Source organism: Lissotriton vulgaris, chromosome 12, assembly GCF_964263255.1.
Source record: "Lissotriton vulgaris chromosome 12, aLisVul1.2, whole genome shotgun sequence".
Classification (NCBI taxonomy): domain Eukaryota; kingdom Metazoa; phylum Chordata; class Amphibia; order Caudata; family Salamandridae; genus Lissotriton; species Lissotriton vulgaris.
Genome location: NC_141700.1, coordinates 438283026 through 438307313, shown reverse-complemented (window position 1 = coordinate 438307313; position 24288 = coordinate 438283026). Strand labels below are relative to the sequence as shown.

General features: G+C 45.0%; 1 protein-coding gene across 2 annotated transcripts in view; it reads right to left on the bottom strand.

Moving 5' to 3' along the window:
* The window catches only part of NFATC3 (nuclear factor of activated T cells 3), a 1100962-nt gene that overhangs the window by 961249 nt on the left and 115425 nt on the right, over positions 1-24288 (bottom strand). The window contains exon 1 of one of the 2 annotated variants that reach the window (XM_086945199.1): positions 12317-12470. The exons of the other annotated variant lie outside the window; for it this stretch is intronic. Coding sequence (XP_086801325.1) covers positions 12317-12338 — 22 coding nt within the window. The 5' untranslated portion in view covers positions 12339-12470. Of the gene's footprint in view, positions 1-12316; positions 12471-24288 lie in introns of those variants that run through there. 2 annotated transcript variants of the gene reach the window in all.

Here is a 24288-nt window from a genome sequence, read left to right as displayed (position 1 = left end):
GATAAGCTGTGGAGAAGATTAAAGAACCAGGGTGCTCCTACTGAAATAGTCGAATAAATTGTCAGGCTCCATGAGGCCAACTATGCTAGGGTTAGGTGGGGCCCAAATGGGGAACTATCGGAGCGCATAGACATAAAAATAGGCGCAAGGCAAGGCTGTGTGCTGGCGCCGACTCTTTTCTCTTTGTATGTTAATGACATACCGACAACCCTCTTGGGCTGCGAGCATGACTCTCCCAAGTTGGGTGGCCAAGCAGTGCCGGCCTTGCTATTTGCCGACGACACTATCCTAATCTCCCAGACCCTAAGAGGACTGTAGAATTTGCTTGACAAATTCTAATCCTATTGTGTAGATAAAAAGCTGGAAATTAATTAGTCTAATACAAAGTTTATGGCAATTAGCCCCCATAAGATTTTTAAAAGATTAATTAGTGTTAATGGTGAAATGATCGAGCAAGTTTTAATTATCTGGGTATCATTTTTGATGTAAAAATGAACTGGAATCCACAAATTGATAAATCCAAAACAATTCTGATACAAAATGTAGCACCTATAATCAAAAGGCACAGGAATAGTTACTCCAGAGCCGTATCCCCAGCAATTGAGCTGTTTAAGTATAAGGCTCGATCTGCCACACTTTATGGTGCGGAATTATGGGGCTATGCTGCAAAAAAAAACTTTTTGGTGCATGAAAACACTTTTTTTAGGCAATTGCTAGCAGTACCACGCCTCACACCTATTATTCCATTCTTCCTTGACCTAAATATATATCGTTCTGATGATCACGCCATATTACGCCCATTATTATATTTGATTCGTCTGTGGGCAACGGACAAACTAATTGGCTATAGAGAAGCCTTAAAAGAAATTAGGACAATAAGGAACACAACCCGGTTGCTGTGGTTGGTCCATATTGAGAATTGGTTCTACAAGTCGGGGTTATACCATTATTGGACAGATCCAGAATCCCTGACCCTGACTTGCAAAAAGTTATTGCGAGAAAGGTTCTGGGATTCTGTTTCAAACTCCACAACACACAACTCGAAAACTGGAGTTCTGACACTTAAATTTCTCGAAGTTAAAAGTGAAAGTAGTTTTGAAAGTCTTATGGACGAAGTATTTCCAGTTGTGGCAAAAACCCTGTATTTAAAGTTTCGTTATGGCATTCGCCACATCAAAGCTAATACAGTGAAATGGGTATGTAACAAGGGTCGAATAGGAGATGTTTCGTTTGAAAACTGTGAGTTATGCAATATGGGCATAAGGGAGGATGAGGCTCATGTGATATTTCTTTGCCCAGCATACCAACATAGCAGGAAGAAGTGGTTAAAACCTATTTGTCCTCTCCTAGGATTCAGACTTATCAAGGAGGCAGAAAGAGTGTTTAAATCTGATACCAAACAGACCATTGTATTTAGTTTAAGCCAATACCTTTTTTCTGTAACAATAGTACGAAGAAAACGAGGTCTGAAATTATAATAGTATAGAGGGATACGGTTTTGGTCTAGTGGTGGATATGTCACTGAATCATTTCTACATCTAAATTTTGTTATATGGAATGTATGAAATACCTTTTTTTTTTTTTTACCTTTTTCTAATATGTTTTTATTATTCTTAATACTATTAACTAATATAGGAACCTGGTTTTTACTAATATTTATGTATATTTATATTTGTCGTAAAATTGATAATAGTGTATTTCCCATGCCGACTGTTCGTAATTGCGGTTTAAGAATTTTAAAATGGTCTGGTTCAGTTAGCTCCCCCTAGAAAAATGTCCCACTCCTCATTATGACCCTTCTTTTTTGTGGAAATTGAAAATGATACTATTGGTACCACTTGTTTTTAGAGATTTTTATTGTTTTATATGTCAACGATTCTTTTATGGTTTGTTTAACCGAAATAAAGACTTGAAGATAGTATAAGAGCTCGGGATAAAGCACATTTTACACAACCAACGTGACAGCCAAGAAATATTTCAGCAAAATCATTGATTAATCATAATTCAGTACTTCATAATACATTCAAATAAGTAAGCACTGATTAGAGCAGATAGGAAATAAAAATGTCCAGGACATTCTGGGGAAATGGAGACATTGTGGAAGGCTCAGAACTAATGCAGGGACCTTGTTGATTCAATACAGTTCAAAATATTAGGACTGGCAGTCGGTGACTAGAAATTGGTGGAGGTGTACAGAGTATTAGGCAGATTATTCTTTGGAGCCATGAATACACACTTACAAAACTAAGATGAAAGTAACATGCTTGCTGGTTGTTTTCGTAGCTAACAAAAAATGTAAACAAGCAGTTCCAAGAAGCTGAATCTCCAACGTGCATTGCAGAAAAGAATGTCCTACATGGTCTATACCAATCACATTTTGACCTCTCATTGAAAGTGTGTCAACTGCTGCCAATGTAAAATTTCCTAGCTTTCATGAAGTAAAGTTTCAATCCTATTAAAGGCAAGGAGGGGATGATAGTGATTTGGAGTGTTTTGATAGTGCTCATTCTCAAGCTAGTTTCATAGCCTAGTATTTGGGTTATTGCCTATAAAAGGGTCGAGTTCTAATTTTGATTCTGCTTAATAATTAATTTTTCTTTGCCCCACTGCTTTGTGTGGTGCCGCCAGAGCCATCCAGACGCAGTGAGCGGTTACTCACTTTCTCATGCCCGACCTGAATCAGACTCTTGAGAGTGGGTTGGGTCATGAGCCTTCGCGTCCTGAGTAAGGTGTGATGCGCACAGCCGTGCTCCTGTGGCTCAGAATACACTTGGGTACTGCAGACTGTCCAAGGTTTTCATACAGAGATTTAATATTTTCCTGTGTAGAACCTCATAGCAGCACAATGAAGGACATTTCCCATCAGTAAGCCTATTCTACCCAGGATAATTCACAATCTCATCTCCTTTCCCAGCATACTCCCCTTAGTCATCAGCCCATCGTTTTATTATCTTTTGGTACATTTTTACAATTCAACATTTGTAGCGATTCTTAATTCTTAGTAATTCCTTGATTTTGCCTGTGCTTTTTTTTTGGTTTTACATTTTCATTCTAGCCTAGCTTAGAAAAGACCTATGAACTTTTTTTCCCCAATGCATTCTGTAGAGGGAGTTCTGCTAAACACCAATGTATTATGGAACAAAAGACACAACGGTCCATTGGGCTAGAGCCACCCTGCTATCAATATAGTGAATCCCTACTTAGCATTAGGCATTAAGAAGCTTAATTGCCACAAAAAGTGGCGGTGAAGCTTTCAGAATCATCTGATCTGTAGTGCAAGGTTTCTAGGCTCCTCTAGGATATAGCAGAATATTCAGACTAAGCACTTCAGAGCGGGAACCCAAACAGGTCAAGACAAAGACATAGGAGCTGACTAAACCAGTGAATGAGTTTGTTACGTTAACAAGCATTGAAAATGCAATGGGTCTCACCTTTGATTAACCTCTTAAGCGCTGCCGGCGGCCAACGGTCGTCACGAGCACTACCTCCCCAGTGCTGCGCACGACCATTGGACGTCCATTCAGCACTAGTTCCAATGGACAGCGCAGCACTGGGGAGGGATATTTGCGCCGCAGCTAAGGTGTTAAGTTAAAGCCATTTGCTTTACTAATGGTATTGTATAGCAAAGCAAATGGCTTTAACTTAATAAAAGGCGAGACCTTTTGCATTTTTAATGCGTGTTTAAGCCATGTCACCAACATTGTTCTCAGGGTCAGAGTTCAGGTTGTTTTTTCATTGCGCCTCAACCTTTGGATGACCTAGGAAATATCTTGTACGAGGTGAGCTTCCATCAGCAGCGCAGCCCAGCACACATCTGCTAAAGAACGGTGTGTGTCCTGGAGCTACAGCAGCCCAGGCTGACACATCACGAGGGGAAATTAGGGGACATGCAGACTGCCACCCACTTGTGTGTATCCTGAGGCTGCAACAGCCCAGGCTGACCCATCACAGGTTCGTGAAGGGGGGAATGGCGACTGCCACGATCAAGGAATTACAGCAACGTTCTGAGGCTTGCTCACCCAATTCAAACAAAAAAAAAACGCCAAGTCTCTCCTTAAAATTATACATGATAGGGCCATTGAGGAGGATAATATTGTAAAGATGTTGTGAAGAGGACATGTTTTCAGGCAAGATGTGGAAGCAAAGAGGAGGCTATGGGGCAGTGAACTGGACATGGGGAGGGTTGGGGGAGGGTTGGGGGCGGGGAGGATTAGAGCTGGGCGAGCCCATAAAAGCTCGAGTCCGATACCTTGCTCTGGCTTTGCGCAGGGTACTCTTGGAGACTGGATCCCAAACGAGCCGAGCTTACATGCGGCTTCTGCCACCCACACTCTAATCGCAGGCGCCAAGAATGAAAGACCATGCCTTTCACGTAAGCAGTTAGAGAGAAACAAACGCCTATGTAGTGGTTGGATTCCACAAAGTAAAACCAGAAAATTTCGGATCAAGCTGGTTTCACTGCTTAACCAAATTGTAGGATTCTAGTAGGTGGGTTATTTCTCGGAGCTTCCTTTTTCTTCACTAACACATTTAGATGGGAGAAGCTCCAGATGCATGGGTTCAAGAATATGTGTTCTGTGCCAAAGCCTCTGGCACTGAAGATACACTAGGACGCTGTAGCATGTACAACAAGAATATTTGTCACATATAGGATGCGTTGAATGACAATGTATATTGTTATCAAATCAATGGTACTCATTTTATTGACCTCAGAAGGATGAAAGGCTGAGAAGACCTGCCAGGATTTGAACCCCTGACCAGGAGATCGAATACAGCGGGTGCATTAGTCAACTTAGCCACCAGACCCGCATCTCAGTTCACTCTTGGCATTTCTGGGATGGCGGGTATGAGTTTTTTTAAACTATTACTTTGTAATGAATACCTTCAATCCAGTGAGGGATATAACTTCATGTGAAAACGATATTAGTGCCTAATTTGTATAAAGATTGAGCGCATCCCACAACACTGCTAAGAAGCCCGTGGCCATTTGATGAAATATCCACCCGCCGGAAGTAAGGATGTGTTTTTGGTGCCTCTTTAGTCCACTATCAGCACTCCCTGCCCCCTTAGCTCACTCCTCCTGGTTCTGACGGTCTCCCTTTTGACGTTTTTTCCGCATTTATCTCCCCCCCCCTTCATTATCCTTTGGTAGGCACCCCTCCTCTTGTTCGGCATAAATATGAGATGAGGAAAAATAAGTGTTGATCACAAAATAAGGGTGAGCCCCATCTAAAACCACCAGCTCAAATGAAGCACTGACCACGTCAAATAAATCCATTTACAAAATGAAGAGGCCATCATATGTAACATGATATGTGTTGCATGATTTACAGAACCAAATATTTTTCACGGCTCGGCGCGTGCACGGGATTTTAGAGCCAAGCCAGGCCATTGGCTCGGTTCTCCCTGTTGATTTTTTTTGAGCTCGTCCACCTCGTGTGAAAGTAAAGCGGTGTGGTAGAGCTCACAGGGCAGGAGTAAAGTACCACTTAAGATGCGATGGGGTGAATACTTCCTCAGAGCCGGAGGCAGCTGCAAGGATACAGCGCGAGCAAGTCCTCTGCCCAGAGGCTGGTAGAGGAGATGTAGCAGAGGTGTTAAAGTTACAGCTTATTAGGAGTGTGCGTTAAACTAAAATACAAAAGTGGGACAATTAGAAAGTAAAAATGCAAATAGCACGATCAAAAGAAATATCTGTACTGGAGAAACTACTCACACGTGGTGCAGGCAGCTTCAGACCTTGGGGGATGCACCTCTGCAAGTTCGTAAGTGTGGGATCCCAAGTGCTCTCATTAAGTGGCATGAAACAACCCTGGGCACAACTAGGCGCTATAAACTCGTTATCCATATGCACCTCACCCGCACAGAACATTACCTGGCTCCAGCACGCACGTCACCGAGCAGCCAGACGAGGAGTAGGAGCAAGTCCTGGCTTCGGCGTCTCGCTCATGCGCTTTGAAGTCCGGGATGGCGCACCAGCTCCTCTCCACAGTCTGTGGGAGCAGCGGCTCTGTCTCTATTGTGGCAGGGGACCGACTGTGCCAAGCAGTTCCTACCTCGAACCCCCTGGAGTCCTCAACAGGATTGCAGTACTGTCAAATATTTCTTTAAAAATGTAGTGCATCTATAGCTCAAACCGAGACAAAAATGAGGAGTAAAATGATAATAAAGCAGAGAGAAATTATAAAAAGGCACCACCAGTGTGAAAAATAGTGCGCCCGTCTCACGCCGCGAGTAAAGCATCCAGTCCCTGTGTGCACATAGTGTGTCCGTCCGTGTGCACATCTAGAATCCGTACTGATTCTAAAAGGCCCTCACATGGCGAGAGCAGCGCATGTGCGCTGCTAATGCCAGGCTAGACCTAAAAGGGGGTATTCCAAATAGTCTCACCAAAATTCAATTTTCTCACAAACCTGGGTTTTGTTAACTGGCAAGCAAAAGTAAATGATCTTAAAGGCACATGATGTAGAGCATGACTGACTAGGTTAGCGGGGGGCAAGGCACTAAGCGAGCAATTGTTCAAATAATACTACTCTGAAATTACTGTTAGAATTTGGGTTGTTGGTTGACTGTAGTATGACCCCTGGTTTAAAAGCAACCACAATCCTAGTCAGGTGAAGAGGCAGACAAACCCTAAATTAACTTGTGCTCACCCTCTAGTAGCTTGGCACAGAGCAGTCAGGCTTAACTTAAGAGGCTGTGTGTACAGTATTTGTGTAACCCTTCAAATAATACATCAGTGAAAAACACCACACAAAAAGTTCCCACGCCAAGTAAAAAAAATAACTGATTGGAATAAATAAAACCAGACCAAAAAACAAAAATTCAATTAGAACTGGAGATATGGAATTTCAAAGTTTTAAAGCGAAATCGAGCCAAGAAACAAAAAGCACTACTGGGGATTTCTGGTTGTGCCGGACTAGGACAAAGTCACTAGTTCAGGCAGACTACAATGGACACAGGCCGCCTACAGGAACCCAATTAGGCCCGTTGTACAAAGTACGTTAATTCAGAGTTGTGAATGGTTGCATGGATTCGGGTTGAAGATGCGTTGCACAGCGGAAGCATTTAGTTCAGAGATGTGTCAAGGGTGCAGTGAGAGGTCCTGTTGCGCCATCATAGAGGATCCTTTTGATGGGGATTGCAATGCAAACTCTGGTGTCGAGGATGCAAGGTGCAGCAAAGCTAATGAGTTGGTTCAGACAAGTGGTGAAGCTGCGATGCAGAGTTTCGGTGTCATCCTTGCGGCTGCTGTCGACGAGGAATGAGAGAAGCCTGCTCGGGGTAAAGAGTCGCACAACTGAGGCTCAGAAGGCAGTGGCCCGGTCCGAAGATGCTGGAGGCAGCAGTGAAGGGGCTTTTGCAACGGGTCCAATCCACGAAGCAGCAGCGATGCATTGGTTTTGCTCGCAGAGAAGATGCATCAGTTCAGCTGGCAAGCACCTTGGGCCCATTTCTAAGGCTCCACGACTGGGGTGGCACCACTTGGCAGGGAAGACACAGATGGCAGGATCTAGGTGCAGGAGTGGGTAGTCTTATGTCACTGAGGCTTCAGATCAGGAGGCCAGCCAGCTAGCCCTTGGAGACACTGTGTTCTGTGATCAAGTGATGCAGGTCCAGGTCATATCACCCAGACAAGAGGGCAGCAGGCAGGAGATCCTCCCACCAAAGCAGCAGACAAGCACAGCGGCTGACGTTTCAGCAGCACAGCAGTCCTTCTTCCTGATAAGAGTATCCACAGGTCCAGAAGTGTACTTAAGTGGTGGTGTCTGAGGTGCGGTGCTTTTACCCAGTGGTGCCTTTGAAATGAGGGATAATTCAATAACATGACTTTGAAGACCAAAAAGGTCCATTCTTAATACCCTGGCTCAAGACTCACTACACAGGGGGTGGGAATATGCAGACCTTTGTGTGAAGACAGGACATAACCTATTCAGGTTTAAGTGAGGCGGGATCCAGATCCTCCCTCCCATCCTGCCAGGATGGCTCATGAAGCCACACATAACCTCCCAATGTGTGTGGCTGTCTAGGGGAAAATACACAAAGCCCAACTGTTACCCACCCCACACAAGTGATAAGACGAGGGTAGTACGCACTAAATGGCTAAAGCAAGAAAATGCAACTTTCTAAAAGTGCCATTTGCAGACTGCATCATAAGTTGAGATTTAAATTAGGATCCAAGAGACCTCAAACTTGAATCAGTCATATGTTCTCATTTTTAAATCAGTCTTATAAAATGCAATACGGTCATGCCAATGTTATCCTATGGGAGACATAGGCCTTGCAGTAGCGAATAACAAATGTGAGCATTTCACTACCAGGACATAAAAATTTTTTACGAGTACACGTCCGGCCTTTTAATTACAGTGCACCCTGTCCTCTAGGCTGTCCAGGTCCGACCTTCAGAGTGACTTATACCGGCAAATGTTTTATTATGCCTGTTTGACATGGCAGTCTAAATAGCACACACAGGCTCTGCAATGGCCGGCCTGAGGCAGGGTTAAAGGGCTACTTATGTGGGTGGCACAATCAGTGCTGCAGGCCCACTAGTAGCATTTAATTTACAGGCTCTAGCTACAGGAAGTACCACTTTACTAGGGACTTAAAGTAAATTAAATATGTCAATTAGGGATGAACCAATATAACAATGTTCAGGGGAGAAAGCACAAGTACGTTAGCAGAGGTTAGCAGCAAAAACGAGGTCATAAACAGTGGAGGAGGAAGGCAAACAGTGGTGGGGGGGGGGGGGGGGGGGAGACAACCCTAAGGCTTTCAGGTCTAACAACCAATTGTCCAAAGCACTGAAGACGGTTCTGCTTCTTCAACTGAGTGTTTAGTCTGCAAACAATGCTATATTCATTTCCAGCATCAGAAAGGGGAAAAATATTTTTCTTGGTGCTCACGTGCAATGTTCCAGTTGACCAAAGTCAACAAACAGTGCCAGATTGAAAAAATATTTGGAAAGGAAAATAAATTTCAAGAGGCCACCCATACCCTTCTGCTTAGAAGGTAATCACAAAACAACCAGCATATTCATCTTCCTCACTTTCATAGTTAATATATACCAGTGACAGAAAAGCTCTCCTTTTGCCCTATGAGGAATTAGGCCTTTCAATGTTACCACTCCATAAAAATATATTATTGGAAAATAAATACAATAACAGTTGTCAGCAAACTATGCTGACATGAAATGTGCAAACGTGTTCGCTTCATGTGAAAATGGAATTAGGTGGCAAAGACAAAAAGTGCCGCAAGATAAGTGAAATGAAAAAAGTTCAGATCTGATTGTTTTCAATCAGAATCTTACAATCTGATGCTATCTAATGTGGAGTCTCCAGTACAAGAAACGGGCAAAACTCGTTCATAAATGTATGTTCAAAAATTAAATTATTAACTTAATCACTGCGATTTCTTCAAATTAGTTATGAATATTGTTTAGCAACTCTACTCTAGCACAAAATACATCGGACACAGTTTCAAATCGAACAGTTTCTGGTTTAAAGCAAAACATGATTGCTTAACCTTCCAAAACAACTTTGCGGTTGCATTTTGACTTTAAGGCGGTATTGTATTCCACATCTATTTTGACAAACTAAACAACCGTAAATATGAAAGATCCAACTGGACGTCAGGTCACTGTGCCAAGATCTGGCTGGGAATGCTGCAATGGGATTCTCAAGTATGGCAGCGTCGGTACTATCCGTACAGACTGAAAGTATTCAGAGGGCTGAAAAATTGAGGGACTTCCCGATGGGTTTGCTATCAAGTTATGGATACTTGGCACGTTACAAAAGACAGTAACTGAATGACTTAAGACTAAGGACACCTACATAGGCGGAAGCGTAATAAACAATCTCAAGTAAGCACAAGGTAACTCGCGTGAAAATGCGAAGCATTAGCAGGTGCACCAATCTACTTTGAAGCCAACAGTCATTCAAGAAATGCAACATTGGGCAGTGACTTTACTGCTCTTCTCATTCACTGGCACAATGACTCGTATTTCTTAATTAATATTTCGCAGCAATGCAAGGAGCCCATTTAAAACAGATCTGCCCTTAAGGTATATGCAGCTTCAGCTGGCTTCGCTCTGGAAGTGACGTTTTCCGTAATGTTGCAGTGGCCAAAAGTGCCATGATCATTATAAAGATTTGAGGTAGTGCAACATCCTTACAAAGCCAGCTAGCTTTGTGTTCCTGCTGACCTGAAGTCAGGCTGCCTTTTATAAGACTTGGTTATAGGCAGTAAAGGCTACAATGCCAGTGCAAGCCTTTTGAATTTGGGAAAGGAGCAAAAGCATCAACAGCACGGGGTGCCTTCAGCAAACACGGGACAAGACAATGCACAAGGCCTACAAAGACTTAAACGAATAATTTATTATGGCAACTGCTGCCTTCACCTCCCCCAAATAATACATCACCATAAACATTTCACAGTACCATAACGCTCCAAGCCTCTTTTAACCCTCTGGCATAGAAAATAATTACTAAATGCATACACGAATAGAATATCGCTATTACACCACAGTGGGGAAGCTCATCTGAAACTCTGGCTAGGGCATTAAAATATGTTGCCAAATATGCCAATGCACTCTTACATTCACCGAGTCATCCAAAGAGAAGCTATTCTTATTGGACCGGCATGTAACTTTAAAAAAATCCATCTATCAGGTCATAAAAAGACAAATAATTCGACTGATCGATAAAGGGACATGTGTAATAGCATAAAAGAGTAGCAAATCAGAAAAAAATTGCATCTGGCCTACATTTTATCCAAATTAATTAAATGTACAGTTCGGAAACTTCACACGACAGTGACAAGAAGCAGAAAAAGGTCACAGTTTATAAAATGCATTACATAGTAAGGATTGCTATTAAAATTACATATCCTCACCAAGGTAGTGGCATCTGGTTTCTCGAGAAAGCAAATACCGAGCCTCCTCTATTAAATAAAAATAAAAGGGTAGTAGCAGTTAACATTACCATTAAACTTGCCCTTTGTAAAACATTTAAAAAATGACAAGTCTATAACATACAGGTGTTTATAACCGTAACTGCCCTAAAGCTTCCTAGTTATGCTACCGTTTCCAACAGCAGATACACTAGCCCTCAAATTTACCAGGTCCTGTTTATCTCAATTGAAAAAACTGTACAAATCCAGCAATCACCAAAATCAGTTGGGCAAGTAAGTAGAGAGTAGAGCCTCGAGAAAATTGCGTGCCATCTAATACTTCTTTTGCTGGGATTGATTTGTGTTCATTCTAAAAGCTTTATAAAGATTTTAATAAGAGCACAATCATCTGAAGCAATGACTGATGCCAGGGAACATGTGTTTTTCTACTACCAACTATCAATGCTCTGACGTGTGGCCATATACAAAACACTACATATTTAATAAAAGCAACAAAAACTAAATCACAAAAATGAAAACAAAGTGAAAGAATTTAAGAGACTAAATTCTTGATTCCCAATTTTTGGCTAAATACTTGTCGCAGTGCAAACGGGAGTTTGCTCAGGGATAGGAATTCCAAGTTTGACAGTACTAACAGCACCCCTCAACATCTGACCAGGTAGAGCTTATCAAAAGGTATCAAGGTAACACCTCAAACAGGCAAACCATGCAGCTTTCGATTCAATAAATACTGAATGCGTGTGCTTTGCTTCATTTCAAGAAGGGGTAGAATTCTGAATTCAAAGAGTTTAACACAGCAGGTTAATACCTCATCGTGTGGTATCGACATTTACCGAATATGATCAATATCCTACCCTCTTGTGTCCTGTTCATAATCAGTGCTGGAGTAGGAGAGCCCTGTTACAAGAGCAGCCCCTGGTGTCACAAAGTACTCGTATTGAGGTCACCTCTAAGAGACTGGAAATCTGAGCATGAAACACCAGTCTGAAAGACTGTCATGGGCGTATTTACAAGACCATTAACACGGTACACAGCTGAATAGTTAATAATATATCGCTTATAAGTGTAATTTACAGAACCAGAAAGAGATGGGCACTATCGTTTTGTAGAAAACTTTAAGCTCAACATTTTGCCTTTTTAGATAACCTATTCTTAAAGAAACTGTTCTATGACCTTAAAATTATAAATAACAATGCACAAACAAAACACAGACTAATAAAAATAACGGAGTGATTATTTATAATTGCAACAGGTCTCAAACGCAGGAAACATAATAGACTCTCTCCCGACCCTAAAAGAAAAGGGAAAAAAAGCAAGTCCGACATGAAAGTACGACAGCTGTTTGCAGAAATAACCTGGAACATGCAAACCTGATGCGCAAGCACACGCGAGTTAGAATGTAGCTCACCTGCTGAGGCAGCACACAGCATGCTGGTTCGCTTCACTTAAAGAAGCGCCGTGAAGCGTCTTAAATGTTCCCTATGTTGCACTTCTGGGCTCTTTTCAAACTGTCAGAGAGAAACGTAACGCAGGCAACCATGCGAGTGATGATATTTCAGATGCTGCCGTAGACGCCAGTTCGTAAAACGTGCAGTCTCCAGTGCCCAAAGCCCGTTGCTGCTTTCGTTTCACAAGCCTCAAAATCACCCCAAAGGCGGTCAACGAGGACGTTATTCATGCAAAGGGACCGTTTTATACGGAGGTGCGCACACTCCCTTGGTAGGTTTTACAGTAACGTCAGCTTGTTGAAAGTCCTGCTCTTCCTAGTACAGCTTCTAAGCCCTGCTGTGCGCTTCGCTCGTCTTAAATTCCACTGTCATTTGAACCTCACATGGCGTGCCTGGGCAAATTTGATGACTTGGATGTTGTTTTAGAGCCTGGGCTTGTAGCCAAGTCTGGTATGTCTACTCCCCTGACCCACTAAGGCCGCCTTAGACACCTCCTTCAGCAGTCAAACTACTGCTTACTCTCAAGGGAGGCCGACCTCCTCAGGTTTCGCACTAGTGTGAAAGCTGCTTTCTTTCTGCTCCCTTCCTCCCCTCCCCCCCATATACGGGTAAAAACTAAACATTGCTGAAAAGCATACCAATCTGACATGTGACCCCCAGAGAAGGGCGGGGCTAAAACACACCCACAGTAAAGCAAACCACGCAGATCAAAGAAACCCGCGCTTCTCCTTGGTTAGATGAAGCTGGACCAGAAATCGTGGGGTGGGAAGGGGAAGAAAAAATAAATAAATAAACTAACTCAAAGTAATAACTAATTATGGCTCCAAGCACACTAGGCATAAATCATTTTTCTTTAATTTTGGTCACAGTTGTTTAAAATACATAATCGGAACAAGAATGAAGTTAAAAAAAAAAACTTTCATTTTGCCAAATTTCAACATAACTGGGCAGAGATTCCCCAAAATTATCCCATAAGTGGGTGTGCATTGCAAAAAGTACATTTGTCCAAACTTCAACCTAAAGCCACCCAAATAAATCCCAAAAGATAATTCCCTATCAAAAGATAATTCCTGCACTGAGGTCACTCAGATCTAGGCCCCCACCCCCACCCACCCCCAACCCTTCTTTCCACATACTTTTTCCTCTGTGCAGGTAAATAGGATTTGCTTCCCATACCGTACATGGCATGAGCACAGATCCTCAATAGTCTAGATTGGAATCTTTAAAAGGGTCATTCAGTGAATGGTGACAAAATACATCCTGAACCCCTAGCTGACATCAAACAAATCAACATTCTAGAATGTTTATTGTTGGTAACAGAGAAACGGGGCGGTTAATGAGATTTTGTTTTCGCTATATCCAATATCCCTTTTAAACATTGCAGCCCAACTGAACCATTGCCATGACCTTACGCTCTCAAACCACAACTTTATTTTGGGAGGATGGGGAAGCCCTGGGCCTGTCCTTTGTTACTTTGCTGCACCCTTGCCCTTGAGACGGGGACACCCGATGATACTTTGTGTGCCCACCGTCGTGCTGGCCAGTTACTTTCCTAGCCCTTGATGGCTGTGCCTTAGATAAATGAAAAATGAGCACCCCCCTACAGTTTTGGGTCTGTGAATGTTTGACATTGTTCAAAATTCTGTACACCAATTTTTCTTTTTGCATTTGTCACCTCGAGTGGTTCGGGTATGCCCAAATGGGTCCCATGCTCTACATGCCACTGGAATCAAAGCTAGCCTGGCTGATGAGGGGAAAGCCTGAAATCGGTCCCATGATGCACATTTACGGTCCAGGGAGGACCTGGCCTGGCAGTTCAGGCTGGACTGTTCCCATGGGGAGCAGAGTCAAGACTGATTTGCATATGGATGGGTTTAAACTGGAATGGCATAGGGAGCAAAACACAATGGATTTAGGCCCAGATCTCTGTACTGGGGTCAATGCTTGGCATTGTTCAACATTCTGCCCATCAATTGTTCTTTTTGCAACTTTATTTATAGCAGGAATTGTCAGCCCTGGACCTGTCATTTGTTACCTTGCCCTTCCCTTGCACGGGGACACACAACATTGATTTTGTATGCCGACCTTCGTGCTGGCCAGTTACTTCCCCAGCCCTGGATGGCTGTGCCTTAGATAAATGAAAAATGAGCACCATACCCTTACAATTTTGTGTCTGGCTTTCAGCTGCTTACTTAGGAAAAATCACTTGCTCCACAGTAATCAAACCTCTAAAAGATTGCCATACACATTCTTACAGGTCCTACTGCTATGCTGAAAACGCTGGATTCTGGATGAATGCACTTTAACCCATAGGTCATACTTTCCAATTTAATTAAACTTCATGAAACAATGACTACTATCGCCAATACTTCTAGTTAAATACCTTTACATTGTTCTCCAACTGACGTATTGTAACATTTATAAAGCGCTTCCTACAACTATGTGGGGCTCTGAAGCATATTTTTGGACAAGTAACATGCTACACCGTGGGTGAGTATGTTTGGGTAAACGTACATGTTGTTGTCAGCATTGGGTTGTTGGTTAACTGTGATGTGAGCCATGGTCAAGCAACAGTCACAATTTCTAGCAGGGTGAACCTTAAAAGTCCCAAAATTAACCTGTGCTTATCGCTGTGTAGATTAGCATAAAAGCAGTCAGGCTTAAATCTGAGGCAATGTGTAAAAGATTTATGCATTACAAAAACAGTAATAAAGTTAAAACACTACACGAAAAACCCCACACCAATTTAGAAAAATAGAGTAAACGTGAATACATTATTTGACAGCAAAATGACAAAAAGCCAATAAGTAGAACCAGAGTTATGATTTTTTAAAGTTCAGTAAAAACTAGCACCTTAAAGATCAAAGCATCAACCACAGACATCTAGTCGCCCGGGTCCAGGTTAAAGTTGCAAAATTTGGCTGACCACGATGGAGTACAGGTTTGATACAAGAAGTCAATTGAAAGAATTTAGGAAAAATGTTCTCAGAAGGTAAAGATCAGTGGGACAAAACTCCTGGAGGTGTACAAAAAGTGAGTGACGTCCTCTGGGAGTCGCTGGAACAAGTAGCGGTGAAGATTTCTATGGTAAGACTTAGTCACTTTCATGGAAGTCGAAAATATCCAGCGGGACGAGGCTGAAGACTGTAGTCAAATATTGTTCCAGGACCTTAGCAAAGGACCAGCGAACAAGGCTTGCTTCTGCGGAGAATAACATAGCTGGAGCAGCCGCGACTGCAGGCCAACTGGCGATGCACCTTGGGTTGATTGACACACAGGTTGGTCCTAGTCTTCCCTCGGTTATCAGAGCAGTTTTTAGCCAACAATTTTCGAAGTCACACATTTTGGATTTTGGCTATCTGGGCACCTTTAGCACCACAACCAAGGGTCCAGGATGGTGGGACTCCACTTGGGGGGTTCAGCATTCACGCAGACAGAATACAGGTGTGGGTTTAAGATGGTGGGAGCCAATTATGTCCTTGTGGCTCTGAACAGGAGGCCTGCAAATTTGTCTTTGGAGCCACTCTTGTGGAGGAGTGCGGGCTCCTTGAGACATCCTTTGCTGATGCGGGGGAATTATCCTGGACCCAGGAGCCGAGACACCGCCCGGGTGAAGGGCGCTGTAGGCGCCAAACCGACCCTCCACACCCTGCCTGGGGCTTTACGTGCACGACGAGACCGGTAGTGCGCGGCGGCACCTGAGGACCAGCGTTGGAGAAGGGGGGCACAGAGGCGTGTGGAACACTGTTGGCGCCCTGGACACTGCAGGGGATTGATCCTGGCCCCCGGAGACACAACGCCACTCTGGTAGGAGACGCGGCCTGCGCTGCAAATTATTTGCGCTATTGGGCTCGGGCCCTGGGTGGTCGGACATTACCGGAGGGCCCTGTCGATTGTGGGGACGAACGCAACAAGGGGGGGGGGGGCGGCTGTGCCCCCCTGGAATTGGAGGAGCACGGGCAGGTGGTGCACTACAAATCGGACCCGGCGAGGGGACGCGCCGAGCCCCACAGGGAGGTGTGGGATGTTCTGAGGTGAGCCGAGAGTGCCACTGCAGCAGGGAGAGGCAGAGCGGACCTACCTACTGGACTGGTGACCTAAGATTGGAGGCCGGGGGTGCCCCCGACCACAATAGGGTGCCTCGGTGATGGTGACTGGCACTTACGGGCCGTGGGAGCTGACCGGGGCAACGCGGAGTACAGTGGGTCCCTCCAGTGGGCCACAGGGGAGGCACTTCCCACCTCGGCCACAACACAGACTGGGGAAAGGACTGTGGCGTATCTCTGCTGACCGGACAAGGGTGGCTGCCTTGGAGGTAGAGGCCGGCCGCCTGGTTCCTTTCTATCGGTGACGAGAAGGTGTGCAGTCCACGACAAGAATCTCGGTGCGGACAGACCACCATCATGAGGCGGAAAAACAACGTGGCCGCCCAGACCAACAAATTGGACAAATACGCAGTCCCTATGGGGCAAGGCCAGGCAGGGAGTGCTACCGAGGACCAAACTGGCCAGAAAGAGCCATCTTTGACTTCCATTATGGCGGCGATACAAACATTGGGCACCAACCTGGAGACGAAAATGGGCAAAATCTCCATAGAGGTTACTCTTCTCGGCACGTACCTTGGAAAAACCAAAGAAAAGGCCAAGGCAAACGAGTCCAGCATACAGGAGCTTCAGGCCTCCTCGAAAGCGTTGGAAAAACACGTGAGCGAACTGGTACACCAACACCGGTAAATGGCCCTTAGGCTTGAGGATCAGGAAGGTAGGGCCCGAAGAAGCAATATACGTGCTGGCCACTGGATTGCGTGCTACCGCTTCCCCCACGCAAGATGGCCGCTGCGATTTTGAGCCCGCCCGGGACAGAATGAGCTCAGCGCCTGAGTCGGCTGAGACTGACCCGGTTAGTGAGGGAGAGCGGGGGTCAGAAAGTGCAAAAACAGCAAATACCGCTCTTACTAGATCAAGCAGAGGGAGAGAGGAGAACAAAGTGCAAAATGCAATTTCCGGCGAAGAGATTGAGCGAGGGTGACTATACAGATTAAAAGCTTAGTGATTCAAGCAAAAGGTAAAATACAATTTTTAAAAGTATGATGGTACAAGCGAAGGGTACAATACAATTTGTAAAGGCTTAGTCATTCAAGCGATGTTTGTCAGAAGTAAAATCAGAGCAGAGCAACACAGCAACCTCCCGGCTTCCGACTCAGGAGGGAATCATACACACAGTTAGGTATTTAAACTGCAGGTGTAAACAGTATACATATTCAATTTTAGTTACTCCACTATGAAACACCAGCTCTCCCTTTGAATTTCACCGACCCATGAAGTAAAGTGTAAGTGTTTATGGATGATTCGCAGTGTTATGGGCCCACTGTTTGAGAATATATTAGAAGTTGCACTTCAGGGAAAGGTGATATGGATTTAGAAATTATTTCCGGAGAGCGCTGCATTACCACCACCACTGTAAGCTAGAGGAGAGGCATCAATCACAACATGAATAAAGATACTTCAGCAGTAGAACCAGAATAGTTGTAAGAGCAAGTGAAACAGAAGGGAGCATCCAAATAAAAACAAGCACACATAGGAAGCTGGATGAAAACTGCTACTAGAGTGAAGGAATCCAACAAGATGCACATCTGCCAAGCAAAGAAGTGCTCTTCTGAGTTGTTTATATACTGTGTCTGCCATGCTTGACCCAAAAGTAGCACACCTCTCTGATCTTGGCAGGGGAAGGCCTCATCCTTCAAACTAGGACATCACTGTGATAGAACAGGAAGGACTCCAACAATCTTGTATGCAATCAATCCGTACATCTTCCAATGTGCAGTTAGATTCCATATTCTCCATGCCTTTCATGTGTCCTTAATCTTTTATGCTGTATCGCACTCTGAATTCTGTACAGCAGCGATGAGGACCATCATCATTGTAATTATGATGAGAACTCCTTTCAACCCTGACACTACCCCATTCCAGAATGTCCCCCCAGCTTCGTAAGGAAAGCCCTAAAGAAAGGTCTTTACAGGACGTGAGGCATGCACAAAAGAAGCAGGTTCCCATGAGCAATCAGCTGGCCTGTTACTTGATAACAGAAAGGTGCATCCAGCACAATTTTATGGGTCTGCATGTGGTGATTGTAGTGTCAGCCACTTAACAAAACATTAAGATTAATTGATTTGGGATTGTGTACCCCTTGGACGCTAAACAGACACCCTACCGGTAACTCTGTGAATGTGGTTCATTTGATCACATGCCCATGAGGACTGAGGTATGTAGAGAGGACCACGTGTAAGATCAAAGTCAGGATCAGTGAACACAGGAGTAATGTCCGATGCAAAAAAACGCACAAAAAAAATGACAACGTACTAATCAATTTGTGGAGTTTGGCTGGCCAGATAATGCCCTACAGTGGACGGTGATTGACAAACCATAGATTCCTAACACATATAGCATTCCAAAACCATACTTCTAGACAGGGAGCAAAGTTGGAGCTACAGATTAGGTACCCATATCCAATGGAACTAACTGAATTCTCAGAAAAAAAGCATTTGCAATGCAATAGGTCTCGCATTAGGAAAGTTTGAGCTATTGGTATTGTAAATGACAAATTTTTTATTTATGTGTTTGTAACGAGGTGACCGGGACATTGTCTAACAGTAAGGGCGGCGGCAGAGAAGTTTCCTGGTGGTCTGTTCATGATGAGGATATGGTTGCTCCTTCTTCACAGGACGAGCCGTTTGCTTGGGGAACCCCGTCGCAAGACATACAACACGGCCCCTTTAACTGGCCGACGGAACAGGACGCCGGGACTGCCCATCGTGACGTATCCTTCATCGCATTGGATAAAGCCCCGGAACCTTGGAGGTCGGCGTGGGACGTCACCTACAGGGAAGGAAGCCGCGGAGAGGAACCCGAGGAGGAAGAACGCCGGAGAGACGAAGAGAACGCCACGCCAGGACGAGAAGCAGACGAGGCTGGGAGAGGAGAGGCCCTGTCCGAAGAAGACGTGCCAGGAGGCCAACGAGACCGCGCAGCGCCGTGCCACACTCCCGAGGGAGGAGTGTGGCTACGACAGGTACGGGATAGAATCTCGAACTGGGTGGGACGGCGGGGGCATTCACCCGCGGTAAAAAGCCTCTCAACCCCTTAGTATCCTGCACTACCCTTCCCCGTTATAAAATACCCTCCCTCACGCCTGTCACTTAGCCTCGGTAAACGTCTGAAACACTTGAAGGTGTCCCTCACTCCCTGGTACCCCGGAAAGGAAAAGTATAGGACGTGGCAGTAATTGGTCCTTTTCTGTGTTTTATTTCCGGTATATCTGTTGGGAGAGGTCCCTCTGGAAGAAGCGCTATCCTGACCCGAGACGCTCTAGAGGAAAGAACACCCCTCCACAGTCAGCACCACGGATCCTGCCGGTTTTGCAAAAGAAAGACTAACTTTTCGCAAAAAGAAACTTTATGTTAAAATAAAACCCTCGTTACCAAGACACCGTGTCCAGTCCATTCCTGACCCCCCTTTACAAGTGGTGTCAGAAGTCGGATCGCCTGACCCCCACCAGCAATCACTGATGGATCAAGTAATCCAACATCTTATAGACGGACAAGACAAGCTGGAATGGGCTATAAAAAATCAGATTACAGTAGCTGACGCTGACCGGGAACCGTTCAAGAACGCTCTTACCGCCCAGATAGAAGGTCTACAGAAAGTGGCCCAGACCCCAGTACTTGGAGCCGACCGTAGAGCCGGAAGTCCCCATCCTTCAGGTGTAGCACTACAAAAATATGTTCCTGGGGAAGACCCGGATGCTTTCCTTTCAAATTTTGAGAGAGCAGCCCAAGCGTGTGGCTGGCCCCCAGAGAAATGGCCCTTTTTCTTAGCCCCTTTGTTATCTGGGGAAGCTCAGGCCGCCTACCAGGTGGCCAATCATGCCGGCAATACCCCTTATGCAACTATTAAGGAAGTTATCCTGGATCACCTGGGATTAGATCCCGAGGCTTACCGCGTCCGGTTTAGAAAGGAAAGAGGAGTGGCTGGGGAAAACCCCAAAACCCTGTATCTAAGACTGAAAATGGCGGCAGAAAAATGGTTAAAGCCTGGCCAAAGAAGTAAAGAGGATGTTATGGACAGCATAGTCTTAGAACAATTCATGGAGGCGTTGCCTTACGGTACTCAAAGATGGCTACGCCAACACTCTGGTTTAACCGTAGCCCAAGCTATCGAAATGGCTACCAATTATGCACGAGCCCAACCCAGAACTTTTGCTTGGGACTCTGAAAAAAACAGCAAGCCACCGGTAACCTTGAGAAGTGACAAAAAGAAACCGGAGCTACCACCTCCTGTCAGGCAAAAACCGTTGAGGGTGGATAACGTACCGTTTAAAGGACCCCAGTGCTTTGACTGCGGGGAGTGGGGACACATCGCTCGGATGTGTCCAAAAAGAAAACCGACCGAAGAACCAATGGAGGTTGGCTACATACCCCGAGCTGTCATGTACTCCGCAGAAATGGGTCCCTCATTCTATGTACGTATCCGGATTAATGATACAAATATACGGGGGTTGTTAGACTCAGGGTGCCGACAATCTGTAGTACAGGAGAAATTGGTTCGACCCACACAGATTATTCCTAATGAACAAGTGCACATAAGGTGCGTCCATGGTGACGTGCGACCTTATCCTGTAGCCCAGTTGGTCATTGAACCTCAGAATAGACCCCCAGTGCAAATAAAAGTTGGGGTTATATCAACCCTGCCGGAAGACATCATTTTGGGCGTTGATAACCCCGACTTTATGTCCCTCTTCCAAGATAAATTATCAGCTCAGGACAAAACAGCCACCGCTTACCTAGTAAAGGAACCATGGGTACTGGATAGGAATTTTAGATTTGCACAGGCTAACGACTCCACACTGCTGAATGCTTGGGAAGCCGCACATGTTGCACAAACTCTCACTTCCCCGACGTATCCCAGATTCATAATCCAAAAGGATTTACTGTACAGAGAAGGAAAGGCAGGGGATGACCTTCAGTTAGTAGTGCCATCTGCCTTTCGGGAACAGATCCTTTATTACGCCCACTCACATCTCACAGCAGGTCATTCAGGGGCAGAAAAAACCACCCAGAACATCGTACGACATTTCTTTTGGCCAGGCCTTTACAAAGAGGCGGAATTATATTGCAAGAAATGTGCAATCTGTCAAAAGAAAAACTTGACACGTCCCCAAGCTGTCCCAATGCAACCTATGCCTCTCATAGGGAAACCGTTTGAAAGAGTTGGGATGGATCTTATCGGACCCTTACCCCGGTCTTCCAGCGGACATATATGCCCTGGTCATAGTGGATTATCATACTAGGTTTCCTGAGGCTTTTGCATTAAAGGCCCCCACTACCAAGAACATAGCGGACAAAATGGTTGAGTTGTTCGCGAGAGTAGGATTCCCAAAAGAGATCCTTACAGATCAAGGTACCCCTTTTGTATCAAAGTTAATGAGGGAAGTATGTAAACTGCTAGATGTACATCAAATTAAAACCTCAGCATATCATCCTCAGACGGATGGCCTCGTGGAGAGGTATAACAGATCATTGAAAACAACCTTGAAGAAGATGCTAACTGTAGAAAGCGAGGATTGGGACAAACTTCTACCCCTAGCCCTGTACGTGTTGAGGGCACAAGTACAGAGTAGTTTGGGATGTTCCTCCTTTGAGTTATTGTACGGTAGGCAACCCAGGTCCCTCCTAGAGATAACCAAAGAAGCCTGGGAACAGGAAGGCTTTGAGGAACAAAGATCTCTCCTAGAATATACCCAACAACTACAATCCAAGTTGGGAAAACTCAGGGATTTGGCATATTCCCATGCAGAACAAAGGCAACGAAAACAGAAGTTCTATCACGATAAGGGGAAAAGGTGGCGCACTCTTGACAAGGGAGATTGGGTGTTGGTTTTGCTTCCCTCTTCTACACAGAAGTTTAAAAGCGAGTGGTTAGGACCATACCCCGTAATAGACACAATAGGACAAACCACCTACAGAATCCAATTATCTCCCTCCAGAACCCAAACCTTTCACATAAACCTGCTAAAAAAATGGATTGGACCCCCTCCTAAAGCAGCCCATTTTGGTTTACCGATTTGTGATTCACAAAGTACTATAGAGCAGTTACCAGTCAACCCAGAGTTAACGAAACAAGAGAAAGAGGGTTTGTTACAGACTCTCAGGCCCTTTTCTCCCATATTCTCGGATACCCCTGGCCTAACTCATCTGACAGAACACCACATTCAGACAGAGGAAGGAAAGATAGTCAAACAACGTCCTTATAGGATTCCGGGCGAGAGGATGTAAAAAGAGAAGTCAAAGAAATGCTCAAGTTGGGAGTCATCAGGCCCTCTCACAGTAACTGGTCATCTCCTATAGTGATGATACCAAAACCAGATGGATCCACTCGTTTTTGTATGGATTTTAGGGCTTTGAATGCCATATCGGCCTTTGATGCCTATCCTATACCACGAGTGGACGAGTTAGTTGAAAGGATTGGAGAAGCAAAGTTTTTAACCACGCTAGACCTCACAAAAGGTTACTGGCAAGTGCCCCTGAGAGAGGAGGACAGGAAAAAGACAGCCTTTGCTACAGAGGAAGGACTCTACGAATTCAATGTACTACCCTTTGGCTTACATGGGGCGCCTGCCACCTTCCAAAGGTTAATGAACCGAGTCCTCTCTGACCTGAATCAGTATTGTTCCGTCTATCTAGACGACATTGTAATATTCAGTAAGACCTGGGAAGAACATTTGAGACATGTACAAAACGTCCTACAAGCCCTCAAAAACGCAGGTTTGCATGTTAACGCAAAAAAATCAAGAGCCGCGTTTCCCAGGGTGAAGTACTTAGGTTTTCTACTAGGAGAGGGGGTCATAGCTCCACAAGAAGAGAAAATCAAGGCTATTATACAGACCCCTTTCCCATCCACCAAAAGAGACTTGAGGGGATTCCTAGGCCTCATAGGATACTACAGACGCTTTATAGAGAACTTTGCTGCTAAAGCCAGTCCCTTGACAGACCTACTCAGCAAAGCTTCCAAACCCTCTCAGTTGACTCAACCATCAAAGGAGGCTAGGGAGGCGTTTGAGGCCCTAAAAAGAGCTATCACTACAAATCCAGTGTTGATACCACCTGACTACAACAAAGAGTTTTCACTGGCTACCGATGCCTCTGAGGTAGGGATTGGTGCTGTGTTGTCCCAGGAAGGGGAGGACGGTACTGAACACCCTGTACTGTTCCTAAGCCGCAAGTTGCACCCCAGAGAAAGGAAGTACCCTACCATTGAACGGGAATGTTTGGCTATTAGGTGGGCTGTAGATAAACTGAGGTATTATCTAGAAGGCCGTCCATTTGTACTCTATACCGACCATGCTCCCTTGCAATGGATGCAAAGGAACATCTCCCTCAATCCCAGGGTCCTCAGGTGGTCCTTGTTTTTGCAACCCTTCTCTTTTGTCATTAAACACCGCAAGGGGAGGGACAACGCTAATGCGGACTTTTTGTCTAGAACACCCCTTCTCCCCGATCGGGAGAATCCAGGGGGGGAGGTGTGTAACGAGGTGACCGGGACATTGTCTAACAGTAAGGGCGGCGGCAGAGAAGTTTCCTGGTGGTCTGTTCATGATGAGGATATGGTTGCTCCTTCTTCACAGGACGAGCCGTTTGCTTGGGGAACCCCGTTGCAAGAAATACAACACGGCCCCTTTAACTGGCCGACGGAACAGGACGCCGGGACTGCCCATCGTGACGTATCCTTCATCGCATTGGATAAAGCCCCGGAACCTTGGAGGTCGGCGTGGGACGTCACCTACAGGGGAGGAAGCCGCGGAGAGGAACCCGAGGAGGAAGAACACCGGAGAGACGAGGAGAACGCCACGCCAGGACGAGAAGCAGACGAGGCTGGGA